This window comes from Podarcis cretensis (assembly GCF_951804945.1).
Source record: "Podarcis cretensis genome assembly, chromosome: 3".
Lineage (NCBI taxonomy): Eukaryota > Metazoa > Chordata > Lepidosauria > Squamata > Lacertidae > Podarcis > Podarcis cretensis.
Window position 1 is genome coordinate 110,391,701 of NC_137172.1, and position 14,528 is coordinate 110,406,228.

Sequence of the window (14,528 nt, forward strand, 5' to 3'; positions counted from 1 at the left end):
CAGAGCCAGGAATGTCACATGGTACCTTAAGGAGCCCTTCATTGCAACTGGCTGGCTTGGTCTGGAATATGATGCTCTCACAAGGGCTCCAAAGTGTAAGGGATGGACAGTGTCCAATTTCCCCAAGAAAAGTGGCTTTTCCTTGCTGTCTCCTCCTCCTCCTAAATATCAAAAATGTTTAAATAGCTCCCAAAGGCCATCTTTTCTATGCATTTCCAAATGCAGGATGTATGAAGAAGCAGGTCTGGAAAATACGCTGCAATATTGGATACAAATTCACTACATACTGACTGCTGGAACACACACTTAGAAATGAGGCATAGGCTATTCAAGTAACTGATTTTTTTATTTTAAAAAAAGATTTAGGAGCCTTTGTCTTTTCTTAAAATAAAGGACACCTGGTATCTGAACCTGTCAAAGGTATATAATAAAGCATAAGCAATCACTATGGCCGGGGAGCTGTTGGTGTTTGTGTCAAGCTCTGCCCGATTTAGCTACCTGTACTTACAGCCTGCATAGAGAAGATGTCAAGGAAAGATGTCAATCCTTTTCAGCCCTGGCCATCTTGAAAGTTCAAAGCAGACCATAGTTCTGTCCCGCTCTTGCCTGGCAGAAGGTGGCAAAAAGGCAATGAGGAGCAATTGGTTAAGTCCTGCTCAGATTGGACCCATCACTCCATTGATCTCAGTGGGTTTGCTCAGAGGCATCCTATCCCGTTTTGCCACCTGAGGAGAAACAGGAAATGGCTGCCCTTCATGTCCATCTGGTACCCGACCCACCAAAACCTCATTTCCCAGGGTCACAGGACTTCAGAGAGATTTCGCAGCCCCATGAAGCTCTTGTGAGATCTCGCTGGAACCCACAAACCGCCGCTGCCACTTCTCCAGCAGAGGCAGCAGTGCCCCTTGGATTCAGCCGCCTGAGGTGGCTGCCTCAGTCCGCCTCATGGATGGGCCAGCCCTGGGCCTAACTCCAAGTAGGGCTTGGTTGGAGACACCGCATTGTGGCACATTGATTGTGTTCAGAGGAATCGCGTAAACCCTTTTAAGGGAGAAAATAGCATTCTGTGGGGCTGGCTAGAAAGCTACGAACCTGTTGTATGCGTGATGTTGTTGTTTTAAAAAGGCTGTTTAAGAGTCAAAGCTGGGTCTCTTCATCCCTGGCTTGTCATTTGAAGCGCTGCCGTGGAATCCGAGTTTTGTTGAAACTGTGACTAAATACCAGTCTTCTGTGAAGTACAAAGAACATCATCTCACCTACCCGGTGGATTTTCCATGTGTTCCTAACAATCGTACTGTCTGGGAGTGAGCTGAAGAGTGAAAGACTGGGGGATTTCCTGCCTTTATTTACAGATCTGTGGGCATGCACATGCACTAGTAATTACCTAGTCAGTCCCTTAATTTGCCTTGTGGGTGCAGTCTAACGGAAACTGCCTGAGCAACTTTCCACTGAAAAATTATAACCAGATATATGTTCGGAGGGAGAATGCCACACATTTTTATCATCTTCTGTACAATTAGAGGGAGGAGTAGGGGGAGGGGATTGTAATAGGTCCCCCCCCCCCCTTACATGCTGAGGAATGTCTTCCATGGCTATGTTTTTACAGCTACTGGCATTTTTCCCTTGTGCCCTACTTGCCCCCACCTTTATGTTATTCCAAATGCAGCTGAACAGGTCTGTGTCATCTGATGGCAGCATTAGGTTTGCAGTGATATATGTGCTTCCAAACTTCATCTCTTTTCTCTTTATGGCCACAGTCCCAGGGCCCACAGCCCAGGGGCCACTTAAAGTCATGGGTTTGAAGAGGTTTAAGTACGTCCAACTCAAGTGTTGGATTGTGGCCTGTGTGCAAGCAATCTCTACCCCCTGCACACACACAACTATCCATTTTTGGCTTGGTGCGATGTTATCCATCTTCATAATGGAACATTATAATTGCTGTACCCCTTTTGAGCAGACCCAAGGGCACAGACTTATGACAAGGGTCGAAAATGTACGTGCTGAGATGTAAGGAAATGGACATTTCAATGCTAATATTTTATAAAAATAAATTGGTGAGGCATGCCAGGAAATAGCCTGGAAGTAACTTGCTCATCTTCTGGGCTTTCCACCATACTATGAATCACTTGTTTACTTCACATAACAGAAATGCAGCTGTATTCCTCAGCTATAGGCTGTACACTGTAAGTGAGAGGGGAGAGTGACCAGGCCTGTACCTCAGTAGCAGGGCCTCTGCTTTCCATCCAGAATGTTCTGGGCTTAATCCCTTGGTGTCTCCAGATGGAGTTGAGACTCCTGCCTGAAAACCTGGAGAGCTGCTACTAGTCCGTGCACGTAATACTGAAATTTGGCAGGTTTCATCCCCTCAAAAGGGTCCAAGAAGCCTGCAAATTTCATCGACTTCTGCTTCAATTTTTTTTAAAAAAAGTTATAGATTTTTCCTTCTTTTTTGTTTGATGGTGCCCAGCACAAAACTCTATTTGTCTGTAAGTTGGTAAGCTCTGTCCACTCAGGAGGGGCTACTATGCCTGCAGATTCCACCCAATTTTACTAAGAAGAGGAAATATAGCCATTTTTAAAATTTCCCAGTAACAGTGAATGGGGGAGGCACGAAACTTTACTTCTCCAAATCAGGATTCAAATGTGCAACAAACTGGGCAGGCTTTGAAGCACTTCAGACCAAATTGGGCTGTTTTTCCAAGGGCTGAATTGGGGTGTGAACTGAATCTTGCAGACAGTGCACGACTCGGTCCCGCTCACCCAAGTTTGCACAACATTTTTGTGGCAAGTATTTCTGAGAGATTACTCACACCAGTTGGAAGGCAAGGTAATATTTGAATCCTACCTCCATTTTTCGGCATCAGCTTGAACTTTTGAATAATCTTCTGCAACACCCGCTTGCCCTTCCTTTGTTCCTGGCTAGCTGATGTGTTGCTTTCTATATGGTTTCAATTCAATAGTTGCTGGTCTAACCTAAATGCTGTAAGCACACAGGTGGCTGAACCTTGACTCAGTGCAGCTCACACATGTCCACAGTGTATGAATGTTCTTGGGCCATAGATACCCAAGCTCCCCCTGCCCTCTCCAGTGCTCTTTTTCTACCATTCTTTGACAACAGAGCAGTCATAAGGCAAACCTGCGCTGAAGAGGCAGACCTCTTTTAAGTTATGTACTGTGCAGTTCCCACACACACAGAGACCACATAACTGATGTCTCTGTGGGTTGCTCAATGCTCAGCGTTATGGTTTTCTGATTAGGGACACGCTATGTTATGTTAAGGAAGATCTAATTACATTATACACAAACGCACACTTCATTATTTACAAAATCAAGCCGTAGCCATCAATGGACTGCTCCAAGCTGGAGCCAGAAGTAAAACTGGACCCTGCTCTGTCACAGTTGTCAATGGGATACTAAAACTAGCAGGCTATAAAATTCATTTTCCCCCCCAAGCAAAAACAATAACATTATTATTATTATTATTTTAAAATGCTATTCCTGAAGACCACAGAGGGAGAAATATTTTTCCTTCTGATCTGTTCCAGGGCTGCTGCTGGGAAAAGCTGTAGTGAGCCTGAAAACATATTGTTGTGGTCTGCCAAAGTGTTTCTAGCCTTGGCAGGTCTGAAGCAATGGGATTTTAATGAATGAGGTGAGAGACAAATTCTAAAATAATTCCCTCCCATCACCTTGACAAGTCTTGTGGCAGTGGCCGATGTTAATGTTTTCTTAGACCTCGCTGTGGAAGCTACATTTAAATTTTCCTTATTTTTCATTCTTGGTCACAGAAACCCGTGAATTTGTTCCCAAACTCATGGTAAGGAACGTATTAGCCTTATGGAATGTATTAGCATATACAAAAAATGTTTTAAGATGCTTTTACTAGAAGACACTGTCGGTGGGTCGCCTGCTCACTCTTTCTGGCATCCCTCCCTCACCTGCTCAGGCTTTCTTCATGGAGCCATAAGCATTCCTTCACATTTCTTCCCTGTTGTATTTAACATCCACATAATGAGAATGCAAATTAACAGATGTTTCATCATGGCTTTATTGATAAACCTGGATTTGTGCACCAGCTCTCTATGGAACACGATTGTCCTTTTTAGAAAGTCCCTTTGCTTGCCACTTTTAACTCTGCCGAATTCATGTTAGCTGCAGTTTAATAAATACGCTACAAAAGAATGCAGTAAAGTTATAACACTCCATCCCTTCACTAATTTTTTTTAAACTTTGTTAAAGAATAGACTTTCTTTCGTAAAATACTATGCATTTATTTGGTATATGGCCAAATGACTTGGTATAGACTCAAGAATAAATAACAACAAGGGCATATTTTAAGAACAAATCTCTTTACAGTATGTTCCTTCAGAAGATGAGTTTGAACAAACAACAAGGGTATCACATGGAGTCTGCTTTAAATTGTTCTCCCATGGCTGATTCATTCATGTTAGCAAAGCATGATGCGTGTGCAAGGGCAGTAGAGTGGATTGGGCCATATTCCTTTTGCTGTTGTAGAGTTTGCCTGTGTAAACATAGACAAGTGCACTTAAATTCACTGTAGGATTCAGTAGGCTTGAGAGTTCTCAAGCTGGTTGGATTGGGACTTGCTCTGCAGTGGCATGGATAAAATGTTCCCTGCCCTCCTAACAAAGCCACTACTACAGTCATACCTCGGGTTAAATATGCTTCGGGTTAAGCGCTTCCGGGTTGCGCTCCACGGCGACCCGGAAGTAACGGAACGTGTTACTTCCGGGTTTCGCTGCCCGTGCATGTGCCGCTGGTCAAAATGACATCATGCGCAGAAGCGGTGAATCACGACCCACGCAGGTGTGGGTTACATTCGCTTCAGGATGCGAATGGGGATCCGGAATGGATCCTGTTCGTATCCAGAGGTACCACTGTACAGAGAAGAAATTAAAGTGGCTTCTACATGAAGACTGTATATCATGTATACAGACCCTCTAGGAGTGAAAGCTCATAGAATCAGCAACTGTGGTTGTTTTTGAATAAACTGAACACGGGAACACATCAGTCATAACATGAATCAGACCCTAATGCACATGCGCAAACTTGCCTTCAACCCAGAAATGCATTTCTGACATTTTTCCAATTATCTGATCCGGTTATGTGTGTGTTTTTAATTGCAACTCCCAGTTTTTAAGATACCACCCACATTTTTGCTTTATACACAGTGGGTAAGCCCTGCTCCAAGTTGCTTAAGGTTATTTTGCTTAGGGCTGCTTCACACACTGTGCAGGATAAATCAAAGTTAGTCAACAAAATGGGCATTCAAAAGGGAGATGCAGCCAGTTCTGGGTCCCAGAAAAATGTGGCTATACGATACGTGAGTTTACTGTGTTTACATCCTTGTAATAAGGCAGTATGTGAAGAAGACTTTGAGGAACTTTAACTATCCATGCAGCTCCTCCCTCCCCAGGCCTTATCTTTGAGTGGTGGCACAAAATAATAACTGTAATGAAAATGTGCTTTACTTCTGCTCACATCCCTGGAGCTATTAAGAGCTCTTAGTAACTGGACCTCTGCCAAGCTAAATTGCAAGGCAAGTATAACTCCAAAATGGGAATGAAGAGAGCTTTGCTTTGTCTATTATTGTATCTACCAGCTTCATTCCTCCTCTCCAATAGTTACTGCCCTTCCCCTTTTAAAAAAACTCTTTCTTTTTCTTAAATATGTCTAAATATTTTCATCAATATATCTCTAAGGAAATTATGCTGCATTTGTATTAAATAACTTATGTATGGAAACTGTTTAATAATGATCTGGTTATAGTCCTTGGCTTTGATTTAGTAAAAATATTTCAGAGGTACTTGTACACTTTGCAGAATAAGGGATATTTGATTGCGTCAGCCACACTTTAGGTATCACAGTCTTTTACTCACCAGAGTCAATCACACAGACGTAGTATTTGACACAAATCAAAGTCCCTGACATCTGCACAGGCACAACGGCAGTGGATGCTGATATTTCTCTCTGCTGTTCTGCACAAAAGTAGTACCATCAGATGCAGTTCTCAGATGCATTAGATGGATAACCCACCAGCAAAAGCCCCATAACTGGGGTTTGCAGTTGAGAAATGGACTCTTGAGTTCTGTTGCCGAGACCACTGAAAGCTGAGCTTTTCCCATACAGATTAAAAAATGATAGCCCAGTCCTTACTTGAGCATGATATTAAAAACACAAAACCTTACACTGGTGCAGAATGCATAACGTTATATAAATGTCTATTTGCACAGGGGTCCATATGCAATTTCTATATGCATATATAAATAACACACTTATGAAAAATGTGTATTCTATACAACTATATACAGTTAGTTGGGGTGGGTGGAGGAATGGGACATTAGATCTGTATGCTGAGAGTTTCTTTGATTTGTGGTCTTGCAGACCAACCGCCTCTGTTCCACAGACTGTGAAAGAAGTTGGCTTCTTTCCTCCGCCTTCTCAGTACTCTCTTGCTTCCTGAAATTGTCTGTAATAGTCCTCCTCTGAAGGGTTCTCTGTACATTTCTGACCATTATTAGGAGGCCTGGCTTCATTATAGCGGCTCCAGTCCCCTTTGCAAATGATCCAAGGCAAGATGTCCACTTTGTAATGAAGTTCGGCAGAGAATTCTATGCTGATCAGGTTTGGGGTGCCTGCTCCTTTGCCCCTCGTGATCAGCTGCATGATGTCGTCGTAGCAGCAGTGCTGCGCTGCCAGGGTGGTACTTTCCAAAGAGAGCATGGAACGGATGCAATAGCGAGCGGTCGGCTTATAGATCTCCAGTTTTTCCTTTGGCCCACTCGCATCTTTCCAGCGGAAGTTTTTCCGCTTAAGCCGGTCGTAGATATCAGCCGTGCTGTAGGCAACCTCTGTGGGATACGTGCAAGGGCAAGCAGGGAGGTCGTTGACCACTTTGTGCATGTACTTCTTTAAGAATTCACTCTTGCAGCTCATCCACCTTTCACAGCTGTCAGTATCTGGGCAGTAGAAAAGGGACACAAGGAGAACTTGACTGTGTTTCAGAGATGACAAAAATGCAGGATTTTGACAGCATTTAGCTAACATCACACTCCACTCTGGTAGTCAAGGGTTTGCTTTGTGTTCTATCACAAAATCAATTCCAATATTATTTTAAAAACATTTTAAGGCCCTGGAAAACATGCAACAACAACATTTTTTTTATTATTTATACCCTGCCCATCAAACATTAAAAACTTCCCTAAACAGGGCTGCCTTCAGATGTCTTCTAAAAGTCAGATAGTTGTTTATTTCCTTGACATCTGATGGGAGGGCGTTCCACAGGGTGGGTGCCACTACCGAGAAGGCCCTCTGCCTGGTTCCCTGTAACCTCACTTCTCGTAGTGAAGGAACAAGCAGAAGACCTTCGGAGGAGGACTTCAGTATCTGGGCCATTTAGGGCTTTAAAGGTCAGAACCAACACTTTGAATTGTACCAGTTTCACTGTCAATATGTGATATGTCAATATGTCAGCCTTTCCCTATGGAGTGTGCATCTTGTCAGAAGAAAAGATATTATTATTATTATTATTAAGATGATTATAGTGAGTAAAAGTAAATATGAAAAGAAAAGAACAGAAAAGGGAAAAAGAAAAATGATATTTTTTAAAAAAAGCAGAGGAAAACAGCAATAACAAAATAACCATAACATATAATTAATGTTACCAAACTATATAGGATATATGTTGAGAGATTAAACTTATTGTTTCTCTCAAGCATATGTTAACTCATGGGTCACTATGGTTTTCATAAATACGTTCTAAATATCATTTAAATTTGTCCATGTATAATCTTCGTCTGAAAGCAATCCATTCACGTATTGCAAGAGTTGTTGTATCATCTATCCATTGACCAAAGGGGGCTGTATTTTTGCCCTTCCATATATCAATATCAATCTTCTGAAAATATACTGTGCATTCTTTAGCTACACTAAAGCTGAAGTGAGTGCATTGTAGTGCACCTAGTTTTCATGAGGTTCCCTTATGATTAAAAAATAAAATGTGGGTTAAAATTTGGCAGAGCACCCCCCCTGCCTCTGTGAGGGCCTCTTGAATGCAGCTGCACAGAGACACTGGAACTATAATCTTAACGGATGATATTGAAACAGCGCCTTTATAACTGAAGCCATAAGTGGCTCACATTCCAGACTTGTAATATGTGGGGAGACAGCAAGATATCTGTGCAAATCAGGATATGACACTAGCAGAACACTCATGAATGATGAAGTGAGGGTCTGCATCTGGAATAAAGAACAGAGTCAAACCTTTGTGCAAGTTTTAAGAAAATCCTCAGCCTTGCTCCAAGCAATGCTTTCGCATCCCATAAACAATGCTCCGGATTAACCATGTCTTGGCCAGCATGGACAGATTTTGGAGTGCTACCTGTTGGTTGCAGAGTCACCCTGAACATAATCAGTCACCCCGAACATATTACGTGCAGCTGTAGTATTCAAGTTTTTGCCTTTTGTCCATGAATAACGAACTTGCAATGATTCAAGAAGGCTGTGGCACAGCTGGAGGCACAAACGTTTAGTCCAACATTTTTCCTTTAGAAAGCCCACTGGGAATGGCTGCTGAACAATGTGTAACTGGCTCAATCAAAACCCACACATTACAAAGATGGGAAATATTTGAGTGCTCCCTCACAGCACCTTCTCAGAAGTGTCCTAGGGGGAAACTGTCACACAGATTGAAGCTTGCCTGCATCATCTAGCTCTGAAGGAAGAGAACCCCCTGCTCTTATCTGCTTACCAACTTCGAAGAGCTTTGTGGCATTGAATTCTTCGCTTCCTGCGAGCAAACTCACTTCTGTTGCTGCTGTCCTGAAGGTGTCTTCAATCCCTGAAGAAAGCAGGGTATATAAATATATTTTTTCAGTAACGGCACATAATACAAGGCAGTAGAGAAACTAGGCTTGCATTAGTACCCCACTGATTTCTTATGTTCCTATAAACACTCATGCCGTCATTGTTACTTTTAGTTTATTGGATTTCTTAACCATCTGTCACCATGAGGTCCCAGGGGAAGGTTACAACAGCAATATAAAAATGCAATATTAAAATTGGTTAAAGCTCTTGCTTTCGATGCAGAGAGAATGAGAAAGAACCTAAGAGAATGAAAATTACTTCTGAGCCTCAGCAGTCTTGCACTTTAATACAAAGGTCAAAGCAAATGTCCTCCCACCCTTCTCTGACACCATCCCCTCTCTCAAATATTTTAATATTGACTTGAGATGAATACCTGATACTACTCACTGGTGCCATTAAGTACCTTCTGAATGGTTATGTTTCTCTGAACATCACAGCAATCACTTATAACTGCCAGCGACTGGAAACTTAAGTCGCAAGACAGTTTTTCATTATTTTCTGCTTGCAGTGCCAGCAAACGAGTGCTGAGCAGAGGAGTTTTCGACTGCTACGCAAGCAGATTTTTATTTTATTTTTACAAAAAACAGGATGTGCTACATACTGGTGTTGCAGGCTGATGAAGACAATGTGACTGACAGAAATGGCGGTGCAAATATTTGGGCTATTAATAAATCCAGACCTTAAGAAACCACCCCAACATGAGAGGAACGACCAACAAGAACAACAAATGCCTGCAGATGTTCTCTCAGCTATGCAGGAACATCTTATCTGGGGCCATGTTTAAATGACCTAACCACACGAGCAGAGAAAGAACCACCTGATTCCACACACCTCCTTCAGCTCCCGCTGGGTCAGGTGGAAGCGACTTGTAAACAAAGTTTACATTGTTTGGAAAATGTATTTGGACAACAAAGGCAATCCTCTGTCTGAAAGATGCTGCTCTGTTGAGCTAGGAGCCTCTATGCCAAGCCGATATTAGCAGCACCTTTGAGACCGAGCCTTGCCTTTCCTCCCCTCAAACATGCACCACACAGATGCAAAGTCTAGGGCTAGTCAATTTAAACTGCACTGAGGTGGTTGACTTAGGGTTGCCATTTTCATGCTTCTATCCCTGTTGACAACAGAAAGGGGAGATGCGGGGTGGTGGGCGGACCAAAAATATCAAGGTTGCTATCCCATAAAAGACAATTAAGTGGAAAAAAATTCCTTAAATAAAGCAAAGATGGCACTTTCTATGTAGCCTAAAACTATGCGCATTCCGCAATGCACATCCTCAAATTGTCATGTCAGCATTACACATGACGATTTTGGAGAAGTATCAGCAAATTATCTTTGTAAATTGAAGATGCAGTTATTTGTTTAGATGAACTTTCCCTTGCCGCTGTTCCAGACACGTACCCTCCCTACAAGTTATGGAAAGTTTGTTGAGCAAGATACCCAAGAACCCACCATGAAGACAAAATTCACAGCAGTTTAGTTTTTGCCCTTGACATTTCCAAATTCTCAGTGGAGTTCTAATGAGGGTGAGGGTTCATTCTCTTTGGCAAATCCTTGGGCAATTTCTACTGTGTCGTCATGCTCCTTCCAAGGAAACAAAAATGGCGCCGTCAGTGCCAGCTGTCAGGCACCAGGGTGAAACACTCCATGTTGCCCAGGCATTGGGTTATTAATCTGGAACATACTCTGGTATGAATTTGGCCTTTTTTGTGGTGCTCACCATTTAGGTCAGGGGAATGATTTCTTCTTTTCATAGCATTGTTTGAATTTGTGTTTATTGCATCTTGGGGGTTTTTTTTGCATCTGGTTTTTAACTGATAGTTTTAATGCTGTTTGTAGTTTTATGGATCTGTATGTTGCTCTGAGACATTTTATTTGAAATAATAAAGCAATGAAATAATAAGAGTAGCATGATTAATGAATATGCTTTTTAAAAAAATAGTGCTAATGCTCTCTCCACAAGTAAGAATTCCCTGAAGATCTCAATGTGTTTTCCAGTTGAACTTTTGCATCTAAATACAGGCCGTGATGGAGGGATGAATGAGAAATATCAGGGGAGGGCTCCATTGCCTAAGCTAAAGTATAGTTACCAGGATGTTCACATCTGAGTGAAGGGCCTCCCTGACCCCACTAGTGATGTGTGTGCAAGAGTCATAGTTTAGCCAAGGTACCACATCCACGGCATTAGACTTTGATCTGCTATGGCTGTCTTGATCATCTCATTTTGCAGATTGCTCTCTTTCTCTACACTTTGAAACCTGGTGTCACTGCAAAAACACCAAAGCATCTTATTCTCTTAGCACTTATCTTTTTAAGCAATACAATAATGGTGAATGCAATTAGAACTTCAGAAGGCAGGATACTCTTATTTCCTATAGTACCCCATCTAGTGCATCTCGCAAGAAATGCAGGTCTCTTTTGCCTACATCTCTGTAGGCTCTGTTGAAATCTGAGGCACACAGCATGAGCAGTGCTCCTGAAGGCCCTTTAGAAAGGAAAAGCATCTGGCTCTGCCTTAAAGGCACAACAAAGCTGATAATTTCAGATATGGGGTAGCATCTCCTCCTATTATTTTAATATGATACCTTTTACCAGCGAAGGGTTGCAAGCATTTGTGCCGTTCAGGTCAAAGCAATTAAGCGGAGCCTAACCTGGACAGTTGGGCCTGTCACATGTCCTTGATTCGGTGGCTGTGCAGGCATAGCCACAGGTTCTGGTGCGCTTCTGATTGCCGTTGCCACAGGTTATACTACAAATAGACCAGGGGCTCCAGTCTCCTTCCCCATCTATGTAATCTGCAAGGGAGGAACAAGGAAAAAAAGGAGAGAACTAGCTGGTAAACAAGTAAATGTTTGATTATAAAAGTAGAAATGGCAAAAAAACAATACGTGTTGCTATCTGAGGACTGGCTCAGATATTAAGTGGTGTCTCAAACAAAACATTTGCTGCTGTTCACAATGCGAGTCAGCATTGCCTTTTCTTGGGATACTCTATCCTATCGCTTCCCTCCCCAGTTTTCCATTCCATGCTCACAGAACATGCTCAGACCTTAGTGAGCTGATTTGGCTTCCCCTCCCCCACAAAGTTTATGTGTGCTTCTGCAAATTCTGGGGTTCCCTCGAGCTGGCTGATACTTCCCTCTCCTGTGTAAGTGGGTGTGCTTTGGCTACACAATAGTCAGAGAAGATCGGTATCAGTGCATAGTATATATTATCTAAACCTCAGGGAATCAGTTAATCTGAAATAACTGAAACACAATTCCTTTTCTCTCTCACCTGTGCCCCTGACCCTCCCTTCCCTCTTATTATCTTTGGTGCCCAGTCACTCTCCGTAGTGGTGGGTGCCCTCCCAACACCTGCTTCCCTGTTAGTGCAGCGCCGGGTGGTGGCAAAGTTGTGCAGATGCACAAGACTGGTCCCACCGGTGCCCCTGCATGTTCCCTACCTCATGCCACCCTCCCCCAACCAGGTCTAGGTAAGAAGCAAGAATGCTGGTGTTGAAAGTACCTACTCCTGCCCCCTGTGGCTCTGCCCCACCTCACATTTCCACTGCTGATGGTTCCTCACCTGCAGAGCACTGCTACCAACCTGAGGTGCTACAAACAAGGGATTCAGAAGGCTCACTCACCATACTCTGGCTGTGCCTTTGAGTCAAATGTCCGGTGACTAGGTGCGTGACTTTCCCACCCGCCACCGACAGGGTTCAGGAAGTTGCTGTCTTCGGTTGTGCTGTCATACTTGTAATCCTGGTCCCCGCTACTCATGCGGGTGACCGTGGGGGCTGATCTCTGCCACCAGTTCCTCCAGTCTGGTGATGGGACAGGCCAGCTGGGTTTGCTGCCTTCCTTTCGGAGATCCTTCTCTGATTCAGAGTCTGGCCCATCAACAACTTCTATAGTCACCTGGAGAATTCGAGACAGCAGGCAGATAAGTATTCAGGTCTCTGCAGCTATGTCCCAAACACCAATCCAAGAAAGAAAGAAAAATATGTTGACATGCCAGTGAAAGATTTTGTCAAGCCAAGACAAAAGGCAAGTGCCATCTGGAACTTGCAAGGGAGGGGAAAAGGAATCCATATACAGTCGTACCTTGGATCCAGAAGGCCTTGCGAGTCAAATGTTTTGGCTCCCGAACGCCACAAACCTGGAAGTGAGTGTTCCGATTTGCGAATGTTCTTTGGAACCTGAACGTCCGAGGTGACTTCCATGGCTTCCAATTGGCTGCAGAAGCTTCTTGCAGCCAATTGGAAGCTGCGCCTTGGTTTCTGGAACGGATTCTGTTCAACTTCCGAGGTACCACTGTGTGTGTGTGTGTGTGTGTGTGTGTGTGTGTGTGTGTGTGCAACAAACAGAAAGGATGTCTGCTGTCTTCTGTCAGACTGGTCCTCAGTTAGTGGAAGAAGACTCACAAGTAGATTAGGCCTAGGGAGGTTTGTACTACTAGCATCACCAATATTGACTTTTTTGTTTGGGTTTCCTTTTAAAGAGGAGAAGAGGCAGAGAGCAAAGGTTCAAAGAAGGACAGAGGTGCCACAGGACACTTTTTTCTTGTTTATGCCGCATAGAATGAACGTGCTCTGGAAATGTGAGAAACGGTGACTTAAAAAGTGGAGGAAGAGGAGAGTTCACAAAAACAGAAGCAGCGAGGTATCGGAATCCAAGCCCAGGAGCTCCTCACAGTTGGTACACATTTAAATAGGCTGGGAAACCGAGGGGGGGGGGGGAGAACATCACACAGAAAAAAAAATTGGCAGCCAAATTATTGGCTCGACACATGACTTCACTTTGTTTTGAAGGAAAAGAAAGTGAAGCTGTTGCACCCTGAATAGCCTTGCACTGCTGGCATGACCGCATGAGCTGGCATGTGTCAAATCAATGGGCGATCAACAAAAGAGCTTTTCACCAAGAACGAAGAAAATCTCTGATCCCCAAGGAAATATGTTACTGGCTTTTTTTAAAAAAGCACCTCATTTTCAAGGACTTCCTGTGAATTCGTTTACTTGAGTGCAGTGGTGCATTTGGCTGCTGATTTGGCAACGGAGTTTAAAAAAGCATCCGTAGCACAAAAGTAACAGCTGCTTGGGTTACCCTTTTCAAATGTCTCCTTGTCTTGCTAATACTGAAACAATTGCACAAATGGAATAGGGGCTGAATAAAAATATTTCATTTCTGGGAAAGATTGAGCCAAATAATGAGTAAACAGACAGGCACTGTATTCATTTCAACTGGCACTAGGTAGAACAAGTCTCGAAATTCTGTGCAAGGCTATTGTCAGTGACTGACTGCTGTCTTGTACTGCAAACATTTAAAAAACAACTTACCTACCTTTATTGTAAGAAAGCCCAAGGAAGTGTTTATTTTTAAGTGTACATGTGGGGGAACGGTAGAATAAGTTATACATGTCTACCTGAAAATCTTCTGTATATGGTTGTATCCCATGTTCATTATTGTTCTCCTCAGAGTATACCCACTGAAATTAATATATGCAAGTTACTCGTTTTTTATTTAATTTCAGTGGGTCCACTCAGTGGATAGAACTAACATTGGGTGCAACTGATAGCAGATTCTGACATTAAACCAGTGACATATACAAAGCAATGTGCTATTTTTAGGCAAACAATTCTGCTCTAAAATATTGCAAATGTTC

At 43.0% G+C, this 14,528-nt stretch overlaps 1 protein-coding gene across 1 annotated transcript in view; it reads right to left on the reverse strand.

Moving 5' to 3' along the window:
* Positions 1–4,030: 4,030 nt before the first annotated feature.
* The window catches only part of ISM1 (isthmin 1), a 29,084-nt gene continuing 18,586 nt past the window's right edge, over positions 4,031–14,528 (reverse strand). The window contains exons 3-6 of the mRNA XM_079969931.1: positions 12,511–12,784; positions 11,535–11,678; positions 8,771–8,860; positions 4,031–6,980 (exon numbers count right to left, since the gene is read on the reverse strand). Of these exons, the coding sequence (XP_079826057.1) occupies positions 6,463–6,980; positions 8,771–8,860; positions 11,535–11,678; positions 12,511–12,784 (1,026 nt within the window). The 3' untranslated portion in view covers positions 4,031–6,462. The remainder of the gene's footprint in view (positions 6,981–8,770; positions 8,861–11,534; positions 11,679–12,510; positions 12,785–14,528) is intronic.